At 40.1% G+C, this 16,113-nt stretch overlaps 1 protein-coding gene across 1 annotated transcript in view; it reads left to right on the forward strand.

Annotated features, from left to right (window-relative positions):
• The first annotated feature begins 7 nt into the window (after positions 1-7).
• Positions 8-16,113, forward strand: part of LOC126872890 (proclotting enzyme) — a 21,587-nt gene continuing 5,481 nt past the window's right edge. Inside the window, exon 1 of the mRNA XM_050633113.1 lies at positions 8-15,854. Within this exon, the coding sequence (XP_050489070.1) occupies positions 15,368-15,854 (487 nt within the window). The 5' untranslated portion in view covers positions 8-15,367. The remainder of the gene's footprint in view (positions 15,855-16,113) is intronic.

The raw sequence follows: 16,113 nt of genomic DNA on the forward strand, positions 1-16,113 counted from the left end.
ATAGTAGTAGAATAGCAATAGTAATAGTAGTAGAATGTATTCAGCATAGGAGTCGAATATTGCTCGAGTGTCGTTTAGATCTTTATTTAATTATTTTATTCCATCTAGAATCTAGATTCTTACATATATACATATGTATTTTTAATTCCCGTTAAATCATCGACGGTTTTCAATTTTTCACACACAAAATTTTTCCACTTTTTCTCTTTTACTACTACATTCTGTATTTTTATGCATTTGTGGGCGTGAGTGTGAAACAAATTTATGCTCAGATCTCATTCTTTCAGTTGCACTGATAAAAATATGAATTTGCATAAAAAAATCCGCAGTCTATTTATTACCATCACATTCCGTAAATTATCTTACAGATTTAACAAATTGTACAAAATAATTGCTTCCGAGGAGTAAACGTTTTAGAAGTTTTGCCGGTTCCTCAGCAGTAATGGTCTGTATTTAATCAGACCGCCTACGGGAAATCCCTGGAAGGAATTCCTTTTTCTTTTTATGTTCTACTAACGCACTGTGTCCTCTCCATAGCTATCTCGTCATTATCCTCTTATTTATCATTACTTTGCGATCGTTTAACGTCATCGAAGGAGTCTAGCAGATAAGATTCGCGTTAATAGATTTTTCCTGTTTTCCTCTTTAATTCCATCCCTTTTTCTTTCCACTTCCATAAAATATCGAGTTTCAATCGTTTTCGTTTCGTTCCCTCTTTACGTTCGGGTTTACCGCTTAGTATTCGATATCGAAGAACGCAACAAGTCTCCACCGTAATCAAATGGCGAATCCGGATTCGATTATTTTATTTGTCCTCTATCTTTTATTTTTTCCCCCAAACGGTACGTGTAGGTGGTCAAAATATCGTAGTGGCGATAACACTACCATTTTATTTCTCGGTCAAGTGGTCGTGTTCCAACGATTCGGTATAGATCAATGCGATTCGTTCACGATAATGAAACTACCTGGGAAAATGGGAGACACGATCGTTTGCGCCATTTTTACGGATCTTTTCGATGGCCGCGCCGTTCTAAACTTTCGAATAAGTTTGGCGAGAAACTTTTTTGGTCCCCGTTTTAACACGAGAATTGCCGATAATTAAAACGAAATATTTGAATTGTACAACGAAATAGTATTGCATAGTTTGGACAAATAAATAAATGTCTGGTGTCAAATAAAAGTGGCCTTAAAAAGTAACCTTTTTAATATTATAATAAAGATATCATAAAACAATTCCGAATTTTGATCTCTTGATATCTTTTTTCATAAGATTATTTGTCCTCGCATACTACATGAAAATCAATAATCATAGATAATTCATTAGCGATCTCTCGCTTTTCATACTTCTCCATTTTCTCTATTTTAATTTGATAAAACTCCTATAGTAACAATTTTTATCGTTTTAAACTCAACTCGGAAGAACTTCGGTACTTAAGGATGATCTCGTGAAAAGTATCTGTACACGACCGATTAGACAGGAAAATAAAAAGATCCGAGACCATGTAACCTACTGAAGGATTTAATAGTTCCCCTGTTACAAGATTCTAAATCCTGGGTATTAAATGAAATTTTTCTTTAAATCCCAGCATCTTCCCGCAATCTTTTCCTAGATTCAATTTCAAATCCTTTAAAATCCCGTCTTATCAAATCCTTCTTAGCAATATCCACGAGTTTACCAACGATAGATAGAATTTCAAAAAATACGCTGGCGTATTTTGTATCGCGATATCGGTTACGAGCGCGACAGGTTCGAGCGTAGAATACCGATGTGCCAATTAGAAACATCGACGCGTTCCATTCACTTTCGCCGATGAAAACGAAGAGAGCCCGTTTGAAAGCAATGAAAGTAAGATGCGTAAGGAGGATTCGCGATGGTCGCGAGGGAAGGATGCAGTTCTGCTTGGCCGTGGAACTCGTTCAGCAGGGTAATCGAACGGACGGACCAAGCTGCGAGCCGTGGAATGAACCGGACCGGTCTACCGTAGTTACTCTCCGTGGTAGACAATGCCTGGTATCGATTAGAAAGTAGATAATATGCACGACACGACGTGTATACTCGACACAAGGAGGTTATCGTTCTTGTGCTTCCAAGCATCGCACAGTTTTGCTTCTGTGCTTCTCGAGAAAGGTAAGATGAAGGGAAACTATCGACGACCATGGCGATCTCGCGATAAACGAGTCGCTGTGAATTGTAATAAATTATGCATAACATCGAGAGAATGGTAAAAGGATATCCGAACAAATAGGAGGCTTGGAAATACAAATTACACAAGATAATTGAAAAATGCAACGATAGTTCATAGAATAGTTTAGGTTTTACGATAATAAACTTATTCGAGAGCTAGATGTTTGTTAATTATTTCCAATCACTGGACGATATTAAATCGTTTATCTGGCACTTTACCTGTAAGCTTTCATCCGTAAACTTTGTGCTTTGGAGTTTACTATAAATTTTCAGCGCGAGATATTTACCGTTCAGTTTCTCTTGAAGCGCGGAACGTGCCGCCGAGTGTACCATCGCATTTCTCTCTTACAAATTTCACCCAAAGTTGCCGATTGCGTAACTCTTTCTAAAGTCTAGTCACTGTCTTGTATCCTTGTAACGAATTACGAGTCGCTCGACGAATCTTTCGAAACTTCCGAGAAGAGAATATCACGAAGGCTATGATCCCGGAAGATCTGAGAATCGACGAGGGTCAGGCAGAGATCGTAAAAGAATCAGAATTAAAGAGAAGACAGTGGCTGGGCAGATCGAGTGGCAAGGTCTTTAAACGATCGCTTAATCCTATTTGAGGCCTACTTTTGAGCCGATCCAGAGGAGAAAGTAAGAGGAGCAGTATGTACTATACATATATAAAAGAGAGGAGCGACGGTGGTCGCGTGCTTGAGAAAGTAAAGTCTCGTTTACACGTAAGAGGCCGGCCGTGCGTTTTTACAGACACTCACACATTACGCCGGAATAGGATTGCGATTACCACATTTTAATTTTCTTGAAATTTCTGGGTCGAGCAAGAGGGAGTCCCCATTATCCTTATTTTTGTTTCTTCTTTGATCTTGAAAGTGGGCCGAAAACATAACGAACGCCGGCTGCCTTTTACGCGTTGCGATAGCGTTTAACGTGACCGAGAGGTTCTGCGTATAATTGTCTCGTTGAGTGGCTAATTGTCGTAAAACACAGATATTATGGAGTTCCTTCCTTTCCCTGACAAAAGACTAACTGACAAAGTATAGTAAAATATGAGCATATATCATGATAGAATAGCCTGCTACCATAATGAAGTAGAAACTGGAATAAATTAGAGCGATGTAGATGGATGTAGATAATTTCCAGTATTAATAAACCGTGGTTATATACGCTGATTTTATGCATATATTATGATGTACAGTCTGGTGTATTCCGGAGAACGCAGCGGGAAGCTTTCATTAGCAACTCCTATGAGATTAATGCGACTATTGTAATAAAGATGAGATGGCCGAAAGAATTTTCGTGCATATTTATTACGCTTTCCTCGATCCAAGGTTTCTGTACAAACGTTGCATGAAAACCGAGAATGCGACGTTGTTTTGCCATTGCTTTCTAAGAGAAGTAGGTTTTGTTTTCGATTACCAGATATCTTTCTCAGCAGCGATATATTCATCGTGTCGTAATTAATTCCGTATGCGTCGATGCAAATTGAAAATAATATTACTGCAACGACATATTCGACGACTATGTGACATCATTCCATTCTTATCGTGATGTCACCCCAAACGTGATGACCATAACACTTTCCCCTTTGGATTTCTTCAGTTTGTCAACTTCTTTTTGCTTCGTTTCGAACATTAACTATTCTTGTCACAATAGGAACTTAGCATTCGTTCGAAGAAATTTGTCAACAAATCGTTAAAAGGTGGCGTAGGATTGCGTTAATGAGATTTTCTTCTTCGCAATTACGACGTGGAAGCATCGATGTTAATTGCAGATTTACAGCGTATCCTACGTGAATCGGTGCAAATGATCGCATTTAGGAGCACGCGTTTCGCATTACTGACCAAGTTTCGCTTATATAAACGATAAATCGACATTTACCGCGTACTCTGCGATAGACACGGTTAACGAACTGCAATTATGTCGAGATTGTGTTTTCTGCGGGTCCAGGCTGGTTCTGTTGCTCCGATTATAAGCCCGTGAATGTTTCGTTATTCCTCCGGATGCATAAATATGTAAATCACCATGATTTTACGGAACGATTCGACGGCAATGCTTATCGTACCGACATTTATAGCTTGGAAAATCGGAATCAATTTCGCTGATTTGCGTTTTGATGAAAATGTTACGTGCAATTCCATTACATTCACTGCATCATTTATAAAACATAAATATCACAGGTACTGGCCTAATATTAAAGGCGTTTCTGTGAATTTATGCGCCATAAAAATAATTAATCAAACGAACATCTCGATCATTGCAGCTTCCATTCGATGACGCATCGCGTCATCTCCATTAAGTTTATTCGATTAAACGATTATACGATTCTGACGATCGAGGCTTTATTCGATGGAAAAGATTTAAATACACTTACCCATGAATGTTTATTTAGAGGGAGTGCAAAGGAAATATTAGACTTTCCAGCTCACGGAGAAAGTTATGCGCTAACGGCTGTGCATGCGGTGTACCGCAGGCTCGTCTAGATAAATAAAATGTGCGACGATGATCCAGCGAATGTTGCTTCTGCTTCTGCCAGCTTCGACCTAGTTTTTTTCTCTTTCGATCTGCTGCAATTCATTGTCGGTGAACGCGTGCTGTGTTCAATAAAAACCAGCTGTTCGCTAGATATTTAATTCAGTCAAGATAAATAACACTCTCGATCTTAAATCACCACGTTGTGTAGTTAGACCAAGTTAAACATCGTTACACTCGTTTGCACACAAGATAGCACGTAAGATCTCTTCTTTCCGCAGAGTGTCAAAAACACAAAGATTAAGAACTTTGATACAGCTGCTAACTTCGTTGATACATGATTCACTCGGCGCGTATTCCAGCCGTATAAAGCTAGGTGAAAACTAGGTTTCCTAAAAGAATTTCTATTACCCTTCTTACGCATACACGAGTGTATAGCGTCAGATGGACGATATAAATGTAACCTTAACCTGGGAACGGCTGAATCACAGAAACGCTCGATTGTTCCGCTGTTTTCCATTCAACGTCGCAGTACAATGGCGCAAAAGTGACACGGCCGAGATAAATTTCACGCTTATAATTATATACTGCCAGAATTTCAGCCGGCATCGAGAGTTAGAGCACGTAGAACAATTGGATTCTCGACAACAGACCCAATTATAGATCGGTTCGTCTCGACCATATATGTACACTCGTGTACTTACACGTCACGTCTCGTCGCCTGGAAACCTAGAAAACGAAAAAGGCGAAAAGGTGCGCGAAACTGTTGCTACGATCGCGTCGATCGGTCGAAGAAAAATGGAGACAATGGAACGTCGGAGGATAAGCCACGGGAAGTGATATTGTCGTAGGCGCGACAGTTTGGAATTTTATCTAGAGGCGCTTTCGCCTGCTCGTTTTGAACAGCGTCACCTAAATTCACGACTTCCGTCCCCCGGAACGCTCTTACTTTCTTCATCGATACGCTCCCTCGTAACACGTTGTCACGCAATATACTTGTTTTCGTACGTCCGGATGTCTTCTGACTATTAGAGATCGAATAATTAGTGCCTCGAGACACTGGCCTCACGCTCTGATGAATGAAAACGAGGAAAGTTCGTGGTTTCGCGTGCAACTACGCACGAGCAAGTTCGAACTAAGTACAATGGTAAAATACAAGGATGGATATGTTAAGATCTAAGAAATGCTAGAACGATGATTTTCTTGTCTATTCGAAGAACGAACGAACATTCAGACGTTCTTTTTTTTCCGACCAAATACTTTTACCGTGTAACGTGAATAGAACGCGATCAAAGCGAACGATTGAAAGAATTAATTAAACGGTAATTACAAAGTTCCTGGATTCGTTCGAATTTCAAGAATTCCGCATACTTCCAGCTTGACTTACGTGGCGGTCCTTGAGGAGCCGTATCACCAAAACGGATGTGAGCGCTCCGACAGAGTTACGCGAGAGAAAACATTTACACTAGGATATTACGCGAGAAAAAATGACGTTAGCCGATCGGTCTCCAAATAAACGGCCTCTTAGTTCGACGATGAAATTGCAAAATTCCATATCGATTACGAGCGTTGGCCACTTCACCTACAACTTTGTTCCGTCAAGAATTAAGAGTCGTTACCCTTTTGAATTGGCTCATCGTTGTCTTTTAGAGAAGTCACGCATGTATAAAGCGGACGAATAGGAAACGTGGATGGTGGCACGAACTTTCTCAAAACTAGATTTCTCGACTGCAAAGCTTGGAGATGTGTGATTTTTGATCTCCTGGCTACGTGTGATCTAGAAGGCAGAGAATTGTCGAAAACACGGGTCCCCACCGACTCTCCTGCTTGGGCCACAGATTTGTCTTCCACTTTCACCGCTCTTTAAAAGAATTATTCGTAGAATAATCGCTAGTCTGTAGAGGTTTACGCGTTTGCGAGAAATTTCGATGTACATAATATGTAAAGATACAAATTATTCATTCTAATAGCGTGAAACAAATTTTCATCTAAATTTCGTTTCCATAATTGCGTCGATAAATATATGAATCTGCATAAATATCTGCAGTATAGTAATCGTATGTTGATTCGAGAATATTATTTAAGCATCAGGAAACGTAGTAGCATGTAACATTGTCACGGCAACGAATTTCAATCGAGTAAAAAATAGGGGAAGAAATGAGAAGGATCTATTTGTAGATTTATGAGATTTAACGAGAAGCTGTATACTTGGACTTTCCAATTGCTCACACTAGGTTTGATTAGATATCGATTTCTTCTCAATCTTTTATACGAGAATCTTCGTTTCACAGGCGAGATTTTCACATTGGCTCGTGGCCCGCGGGCGTAATCGAATCGAACAACGCTGACAATCGACCTTGCAGCGGTTTTCTCTTCATGCTCCTGTTCAGAGGCACAATGGCCGGCGTTTATTTTTTTCTCTAGAATTAATAGTCGCAGTTAATTGCCTGGAATCACTTCCTAACTATTTTACGGAACGAGCAACCCGTGTAAAATCACCGTCGAAACAGGAAGAAAGCTTTCAACGTTGACAATGAGAAGACGATTTGGAAATCAGTTCGTGGAAAGGAAGAAGTCCTATTTGTTTCAAGTTTAGTGTCTTTCGATGAAGACCAGTGACGTTTGGCCATTTTATCGTCTGTAGGTTTGTTAAGTATCCAGCTAAAAAGTTTCACTGTATAGGTCATGATTGAAACGTCGAAGACTTCACATTTGAAGTTTTTTCTGTTATATCCTCTTTAATAAGAATGTTCTAGCAGGTTTCCATTTTTCAAGGTATGTTGAAATAATTGAAATTCTCCGCGTTTTTTATCCTTTACGTAAAGATATGTCATACAGACTGTTACAAAGCAACGATGAAACGTTTTAAATTGAATGACAAGAAAAGAAAGACGACACAACGATATAACAAATTTTAACTCTCCTGGATGTTTCGAGACATAGTAAATAGAATGTTTTAACTAGAAAATATACAAACAGATTACTTTGAAGATACAAATAGCAATCGTCTACAAGTCTAGTAGACAAAAGTTTCATGTCTCGCCAGAAAATTTAAGTAGCCCTGGAGGAAAGCACATCTCGCGTGTCGTTCATTTACGTTGTCAATTTAACAAGAAACTTTCCCACCCGCGCGACTAACACTTACTCAGACTTTCTTCTCGCAAGTACGTCTTCTTTAAGAGAAGAAACCCTTAAGCGGCGCCAAAACCGCAATCCGTCTATTATTTACGAACGAACGTTCCAATTTCAACGCAAACTTTTGCCGACCTTTCTATCTTCTCTAATTTGAAACCCCTTATTTGCGAAATCGAATAACTCCACGAAACAAAAGATAAAGAAGATTGGTGAAATCATGTAAGACAAGTATCGATCAAACGTTTTGCTCCTAAAATTTCAAAAATTTCGGAAAGTGGAGTTAACCTATTTTTCGCCAGTGAACATGACTCATTTGTCTCGACATTCCCTGTTTCCTCCTCTTCCCTGTTTCGTCTACCACTTGCAGCACTTTAACAAAGTTTAGAAAAACCTTCATTTTCCTATTACCAATATTCAGAGTGAAGGTTAACAACGTTAACGCGATGAATCACGATTCTGAAGAACAACGAAGAAGAAGGAAACGCTGGTTGGATCGAAGGACTATGGTATCCTTCCGATCGCTCGATTTTCCCGTTCGATTACACAGAGAGAAGACTCGAGCAGCCGGTGTGGACCTGGTGGGGGACACACGAGAGAGTTTTACCTACCGAAATGAAACTACTCGCCGGAGAAAGTGAGAGCCGACGTAGCGGACGGTGGGCAACGACGAGCAGGCGACCGGGGCTCCTCGAGACGAGAGGATAGACATGGTGCAGGCCCTCCATCGTGTGCATCTTCCTTGTTCCTCGAAAAAACTCTTGGTTCGATCGTGACCGTTTTGAGATCCAATGGCCGGGAAAATTTAGGAAAAGTCTGGTGAATCCACGGTGAAGAAACTCAGGCAGAACTGAAAGAACATTTCCAAGTAGATTCATCTCTCGCGCCGGTTCTTTTCTCCATAAAGGAACTTGAAGATCGACGTCGGTCGAGAGAGAAGAAAAATAGTCAAAGTGCGAAGATGATAAGAAACTAGTGAAGAAGCATGAAGCAGGTCTCTGGTGACTGTGACGCAATGTTGATACATAGCTGAGTTAATTCGATGTAAAAGTCGCGATAGATAGATCGTGGATCGAAGGTGTCGCGACGTATCAGTGAGAACCGTTGTGTTATGGTGGTGAGGACTGTTCAGGATCGACGTGGAAGAAAAAGAGGAAGAAGAAGAGACGGTGGCGAAGCTGGGGGGAGGTTCTTTTGAGGAATCGCTTTTTGGACGGCGAAGGGGAACAGAAGACTAAAACTTAGGGGAAGAAGATTACAAGAGCGAGATTGATTTGGTTTGACAGATCGGTAAGTAACAAAGGTATCGCTGAGTCCTGTTAGAGACGACACTTAAAAATCTCGATAAAGTTTTTAGTTCAATTTTTAAGACCAAGAACTTATTTTTCAACACTTTCGAGATTTCTAAAGAAGACATCGAAGGTACAGAAAGGTGAAAGATACTAACTCGTACATAAAGTAGAGGATAAAAAAAGGAATAGTAAGCGGTTAAAAATAATTAGAAACTTTCATTGAATTCGATGCGTTGGGACTTGTAATACAATACTCACGCGATGGTCATTGGAAAAATTAAGTGAAAGTGAGAAGGACTGGATCGGCTTTTGAAAGAAAGCCCGTATCACCAGCCTACTCACCGAGTAAAACGTACACAAGGTAAGATAGGTAAATGAAACTAGCGATTTTAATGGTTGAGCGAAGTAGTTATTACCAATGAATAAATCGCTGGTCGTTCTCGCGACATTAGTCGTGATTTCGGTTTCCACGTATGGCAAATTAATGGACAGAAATTCAGCACTAATGACGTTTAACAGGATTCGATTATCACTTAATGACATACGACCATGCAACGAAGTAATCGGATTTCTATGATTGAAAGTAATTCGATCAATCAGATCTAGTTTCTCATGCAATTACATGGTATCGTTTAAAACATGTATAAAACATAGGAAAAATGTTCTAAAGCTATTAAAGTACTGAAATTCCTTTTGATCTAACGAAGAACTTTCACGAGTTTTGCAAAAAGTACTATTCATGATATGACAGTATTCGAACATTATTCAGAGTCTGGGACGAAAAAAGCATTCGTAGATAGACGGCAAAAGGACCAAGAGAGAAAAGTGAGATCTCTCGTTGCGAATTGGCAATGTCTCGTGGCTATCGAAATGCTCAACTTTCCGACCTCGTAGCCAGTGAAAGTACTTCCGTTCTTTTCCAAAACGAGACAAGCAAGGGGACGAGCATTAAGGATGCACGCTTCGGTACCGTTCTACGGATTGCCTAAACACCACTCCCTGTTTACGTAACATCGTTTGATAGAAGTTTGAAGAGAAACGTGTGTCCAGCCACGAAACACGTCGTTCCATCTGACGATCCTCTATCACCGTACATGGAAACGGTAGCGAACGTTCCACCGCGTCCATGCCTCGTTCCTTACGATTAATTTCGTTGAATATATTTCGAGTTCAATTAAAAAGCTTGTCTGTCGTTGAATACCAGATGGCTCGTGCATTATCAAGGTGTATCGGGATTCATGAATATTCAATCGATGGTATGCGCGTTATCCGACACACTTTTTCCCCATTTTCATCTGGCTGAGATTACGCTGTTTATGCGCGAATTAATTTCTCCTAGAAAGTAACAATGCAGATCGTTCCGCGATCACTGAGATTGCTCGGTACTAGACGCGAGAGGAAAGAATCGACTTTACAGCGGAGAATAAGAATCGCTTTTTAACCAAGAACGAACGATGAAGAAGAAAAGAACCGCGAGGAGAGCGGTCAACGAGGAAAAATACACAGGGAGAAGACGAAGAAAAAATTCGTTACACAATGGAAAGTGTTCGTCATGAAAGGGTATCTGGTGAACTAGACCGCGAACAAGCGTAGCTCTTTCAAGGCCACGAAGAAAGAGCAGAAGTTGCAACGTTCAGATTTCTTCGAACCGGTTTCCTTCGAAAGGTGGGACGCGTACTCGCGCGTATCCACGGTGGACGTAAGCGTTAAAGGGCCAATCAGGCTGCTGTCATTTCTATCGAAAATCGAGAGGGAAAAAAGGGCATGATGCGCGCCCGCGATCTGGATATTACCATTTCCAGAGGCCGGCCCCGAGTAGCAGTTATACTCTTTCGACGAGAGAACGCTTTTTGCTCGTTCGCTTTCTTCTGAGCCGAGCGATCCAAGTGAATTGACCCGTTGAGCCTTGTTATCGTTTATTGCCGTTTTGCAGAAATTACGGTGCTATTAAGCATCGTATAAATACCGATCGAACAAAGTAAACAACAGCCATATCGAGCACTCAGCTCGCATTATCTCTAGTATAGATACATATATTTATTTAAAACAATTTTCTCTTGATCTAAATTTTACTATTTTCTAGTTAAACGAACATAAAGGAAAGATTATTTTATTCCATGCTCGTGTGTTGAAAAATGTTCTGTCTTATTTACGTTCTCGATCGCCGTTGGTGGATCGTGCAAAGAAAACGGGGCCGGGATCGGACGAAAACAAAATTTCACGCGCCGCGCGCTTCTCTTTTTTTGGCTTTTTTTCCATTTGCTTTCGGCGAAAGTAAAACGGCGCCTGTGCGCTTTGCAGAGAAAGTAATGGATCGCGCTCTTAATGTCGGTTCACACGGAATTCAGGATGTGGACACCCGTGTGGCGCCAATCGGCTGGTACCGGACAGCACCAACGATATAAACGACAGACAGAAAGAGAGAGATAGGAGAGAGAGAAAAGCCAGAAGAGAAAGAGAAGAAGAGACGCGGGATACACGCGAGATCAACGCACGTGGGCTTTCACGAACAGCTGGGAAACGAAGCTACAATTATGCGTGCGGTGTGTATCTCGTTTACAGCGACGTATACAGGAGACGAGAGAAGAAACTCTCTGTACTTTCGACCATCAGCCTGCACGATAGAGTCAGACTAGTCGTAGAAAGGTGAAAGTTCGTGCGATGCAGCTTCTAGATCGCCTTTTGCATCGTTTACTTTGTGATTTTTTTGCCCCTGTCACTTTTCCTTCGATCGAGTTCGGGGAACCGACGATTTTCCCGTGATCGTTTCTTCTCATAGATCTTGTTATCTATCCGCTTTTGACATTTATACTTCTGGCTGCAATCTGTAAGATCGAAACAGCAGCGAAATATATATTTTAATAGTAACATTTCGTAACAGAGGGGAAATTGATTATGATATATGCGTTTCGTTGGTAGCGAGTATCAAGATGAATAATGGCGAGGGTATTAAAATGTCGACAGCTTTCATTTTCTCTCGAAGAACCAGTGACATGGTTGTATTTTCTCCTCCTTAACAGAAATCAAAGAGCCGAGAAAAAAGAAAACGAGAAAGACAATAATTAAAATATTATCGAGTCGCAGGAGCATTAAGGCGATTAACAGGTTCGAATCTAGTCGGAAACTGGAATATGTTTTCTACCGGGTTTCACTTTTCTTGCTATTTTTTTTTTTTTCTCGAATGCCAGGCTTCTTTCGATAACGTTCATTAAGAACTTGACAATTCCTTGTAAGTCGTATTTCAGATAATTTTTATTAGTACATAAAGCATACTGACTCGTATACTAACGTTTCGTTTTATTGATTAGATCGGCTATAGCGACGTTCTAATTGGCATGGTAAAACTCTAATAAGATAGTAAGAGGACTCGAAGAATAAGAAGAACATGGTCGATGGCTCGTAACTTCCGGCGGAGCGGGTGGCAGCGTGAACATGAACTTCACACTGTCGTGCATGCAAGAAGTGCACTTTCACTTCTACACGACAGAGCCAATGACCTACTAACACATCGAACCATTCACTCGCTACCGCGATGCTATTCTGGCAAGGACGTTCTACATCGATTGTTCGATGCGTTCGATTATTCTTCTTGACTGAAAAATGGACGATATCCATTGAAAAATTGCATAAAAGTATTGCAACCATCCTGAAAACTCGCAATAAAATCTATCCTCAGATACTTCAACTTCAATTCCTAAATCAGCTACTAATTAATTCTCAAAGAAGTAATACGACGAATAAATTAATAATCAAGTTCGATAATTAACATCCATAAGGGTACTTAGTAATATTTATCCGATGGAATTTTACATTTATCTGTTGAATGAATACTCTTTACATCGATTGCTGGCTGCTTCCACCCCTTTTTCTAACTCTAACCAAGATCATTCCTTTACCTTGAAATTCCTCGTCGTTCATTGACTGTCCTTCGATCAGCGGACAATGGGCCCTTCTTTTCGGGCGAGGATTTTTTAATCTATTACGAAATGGGGTGACAAGGACCGTTACGTGGTTAAATTGACCTGAACGTGGTTAAACTAGTGATTAATGCAGCTGGTACGATGTTGGCTATTGCCCAATCTCGTCTCAGGCCAATAAAACTCGTGGCGTGGCGTTTTCACTCCTTCTTAATATCCTCGATAACTGACCAACCGGAGGATGCTGCCCCGTACCATAATGAATCTCCGTGTGTACAATCCATGTGTTTGTTTCCTGTTGAGCCTCTTTTTACTTTCACCCGTTACGGAGCCAACGTGACGCAAACAACATATTTTCGTCCACTTGAAAAAGAATCCACTCGATCGGCTCCAGGAACTTGTTTTCTACTCTCCTGACGCCGGACGCGGACGGTTTCCGGCTTTCTGAAGACGAGTAGGTCAAACGGAGAGCCAATTTCGATTCTATCACGCGATTTTAAGCTCCATCTTTCTCTCGCTTTATACAATATCTCGTGAAGGTGTTCTACCACTTGCGGAAATCTCTTATTAATATATTACGTATAATTCGTAGTAATAAAGGTCAACTATTACGATTATATCGATAAAGTTCCAAACGAACGCGAAAATGTACATAGAAAGTACAAGATATTAAATGCAAGCGTATAATTCGTAGAGAATCAAATTAATTATTTGCTTAATATTTATTATTTATGAGATATTTAACACAGATTATACAGGGTGGTTGGTAACTGGTGGTACAAGCGGAAAGGGGGTGATTCTACGCGAAAAAAGAAATCGAAAATATAGAATAAACATTTTTCGTTCGAGGCTTTGTTTTCGAGAAAATCGACTTTGAATTTTCGCTCGGTACGCGTGCACTTCATCGCGTCTCGTTATAACGGATCTCACTGTAGATCGTTGTCTCGATGGAAAAATTTAAAAAAAGAAAAAAATTTTTTGTTCTACATTTTCGACTTCTTTTTTCGCGTAGAATCATCCCCTTTCCGCTTGTACCACCAGTTACCAACCACCCTGTATATTTACCGTGACTATTTATCCAATGAAAATCCTTTTTCGGCAAGTATTCGAATAGTTTGAGTCGCGATATACTCTGCTTTAAAAACAAAATTGGAAATATTCGACGACGTTACCTTTCGAAATCAAACGCAACAATGCAACCTAGTCACGAATCATTGCGTGCACTATATAGATGCAGTTAAAATGGACTTTGGTATAAAAGGGATTCGTGTCGGATAGAATCTGTTGAGCTGCGTGTTCCGTGGCTCGTTTACCTCACTCACGCGACGTTTCTTCTTTGATGTTTGGAAGATCAATTCTAACGAAAGATCGAACGATAAATCGAAGCAGATTGGTTAAAAAATTACTGGATCGTCGTGAAAGAGGAGAAAAGAGAATTTAATTATCTCGCGTGTCGTTATATAATTACAGCTGTTACGATCGCATCAGGATTCTCGTGCAATCGAATCGATTCTGATAGCAACCAGTCGAGACTTTTTCCCCTTCGTTTTAGAATTGAGGATTGTTTACCTTTTCGTAACGGCACGTTTTATCTTGGATCACTTTTGTTCCTTGTATTCTTTGTCCTGCTTCGAAAGATACCGTATCTAATGTTTGACAATTTACACAAGTTAATTGAAAGAGCCTATCGGCTAAATAAGTGGCGAGATAACAGGCTTACCAGTACAAGCCGTCCTATAGGAAGGAAAACAGAATTTTGACACTTTGCGCTGTAAGCGAGCTCAAAGTTTTTATGGCAAATGATACTCGGAAAGGATGCTGGTTACGGCGCAAGCAAAAACTGGAAGAAAAGGCAAACAGTGGGCAAAAAATCGTTCCAAAAGAGTGACGCTATTAAACACAGGGGAAAGTGGAATATTTAAGTTGCAGGAGTCGCAAACGATTTTTCTCCATAACGAAAACCCTAAATCTTTTTGTCCGATTACCAACGCAATTTCTAATTCGATTTCTTCAGTTTTAATATATAAAACATTTGTACTATACGTTAGTTTAACAGAAATATGAATTTCCGGACAGAAAATTCTAGTGGCGAGCCAAGATTTTGAGAGCTTAAACTTAGTCACATAACTATTTTAACTTTTGGAAGTATCGTCCCTTTGGTTTCATACTTAATTAAGTTTCAACGTTATCTTCCGCTGTGATACGCTTTTATAATTAGAAAAAGTATAATGAATTTTTTATAACAATAAACCTAAACTTTTGCAGAGAGCTTATTAAATTAGTTACGATGAAATATAAAATATTGTTTGGAGCACTGCAAGTTAATATTCGACGTAACAAAAGATTTATGATTTTGTTCCAGTCAAATGATGGGTGCAGCGAGATCGTGCCAATGGTTGCTCATAGGAATAGTCCTCATCGTATCCTCGAATCGTGCCACCAGTCAAACAGAGATCTCAGGATCGAGTCTTAGCAAGCCAAAGACGATCTTCAGTTCCAGTTACATTGAGCCGCGAAACAACAATGGGAATCGCACAGACTTAATTCTGAATTCGCCTCGCAGACGTCGATATGTTAGATTTCCAAGTGGCCCAGCCGGCTATGTTTTCGAGGGTGGTGGACCTCCTATAGGGAGGAACATCGGTGTGCCTCCTGGAGTTCGTTTTCCATCCTGGAGACAGCACAAGTCGCTATGGAGAAATCCTATTTCCGAGTACAACAGACCCGTGATGGGTCATCGAACTCCACGATTGATCTTTCGTGACAACGACATCCCACCCCCGGTGGGTGGCAGCGCATCCTCGTTTTTCCAACAGTCTAACCACTTGCCAGATTTTGAGGACGAGATCAGAGGTAAAGTACAATAATGTGACGTAAAAGGCATAAATCACATTTCTCGTATTTTATAGAAGAATTTTAAGATTCGATATGTTGTCAAGCAATTCCAAGTCAAAATTTTCCATTTTCATCTTTTCCACCTTCGATCGTTTCGTATTTATTTATTTATCATTTCACCATCAAGTGGCATCAAGAGTCAGAAAATTAACAAAAATAGATTTATTTTATCTTTCTCGCGTGATGTTTATATTGGTAAAATATATTATATATACAT

The sequence above is a fragment of the Bombus huntii genome, chromosome 14, assembly GCF_024542735.1.
Source record: "Bombus huntii isolate Logan2020A chromosome 14, iyBomHunt1.1, whole genome shotgun sequence".
In the NCBI taxonomy this organism is placed as follows: domain Eukaryota; kingdom Metazoa; phylum Arthropoda; class Insecta; order Hymenoptera; family Apidae; genus Bombus; species Bombus huntii.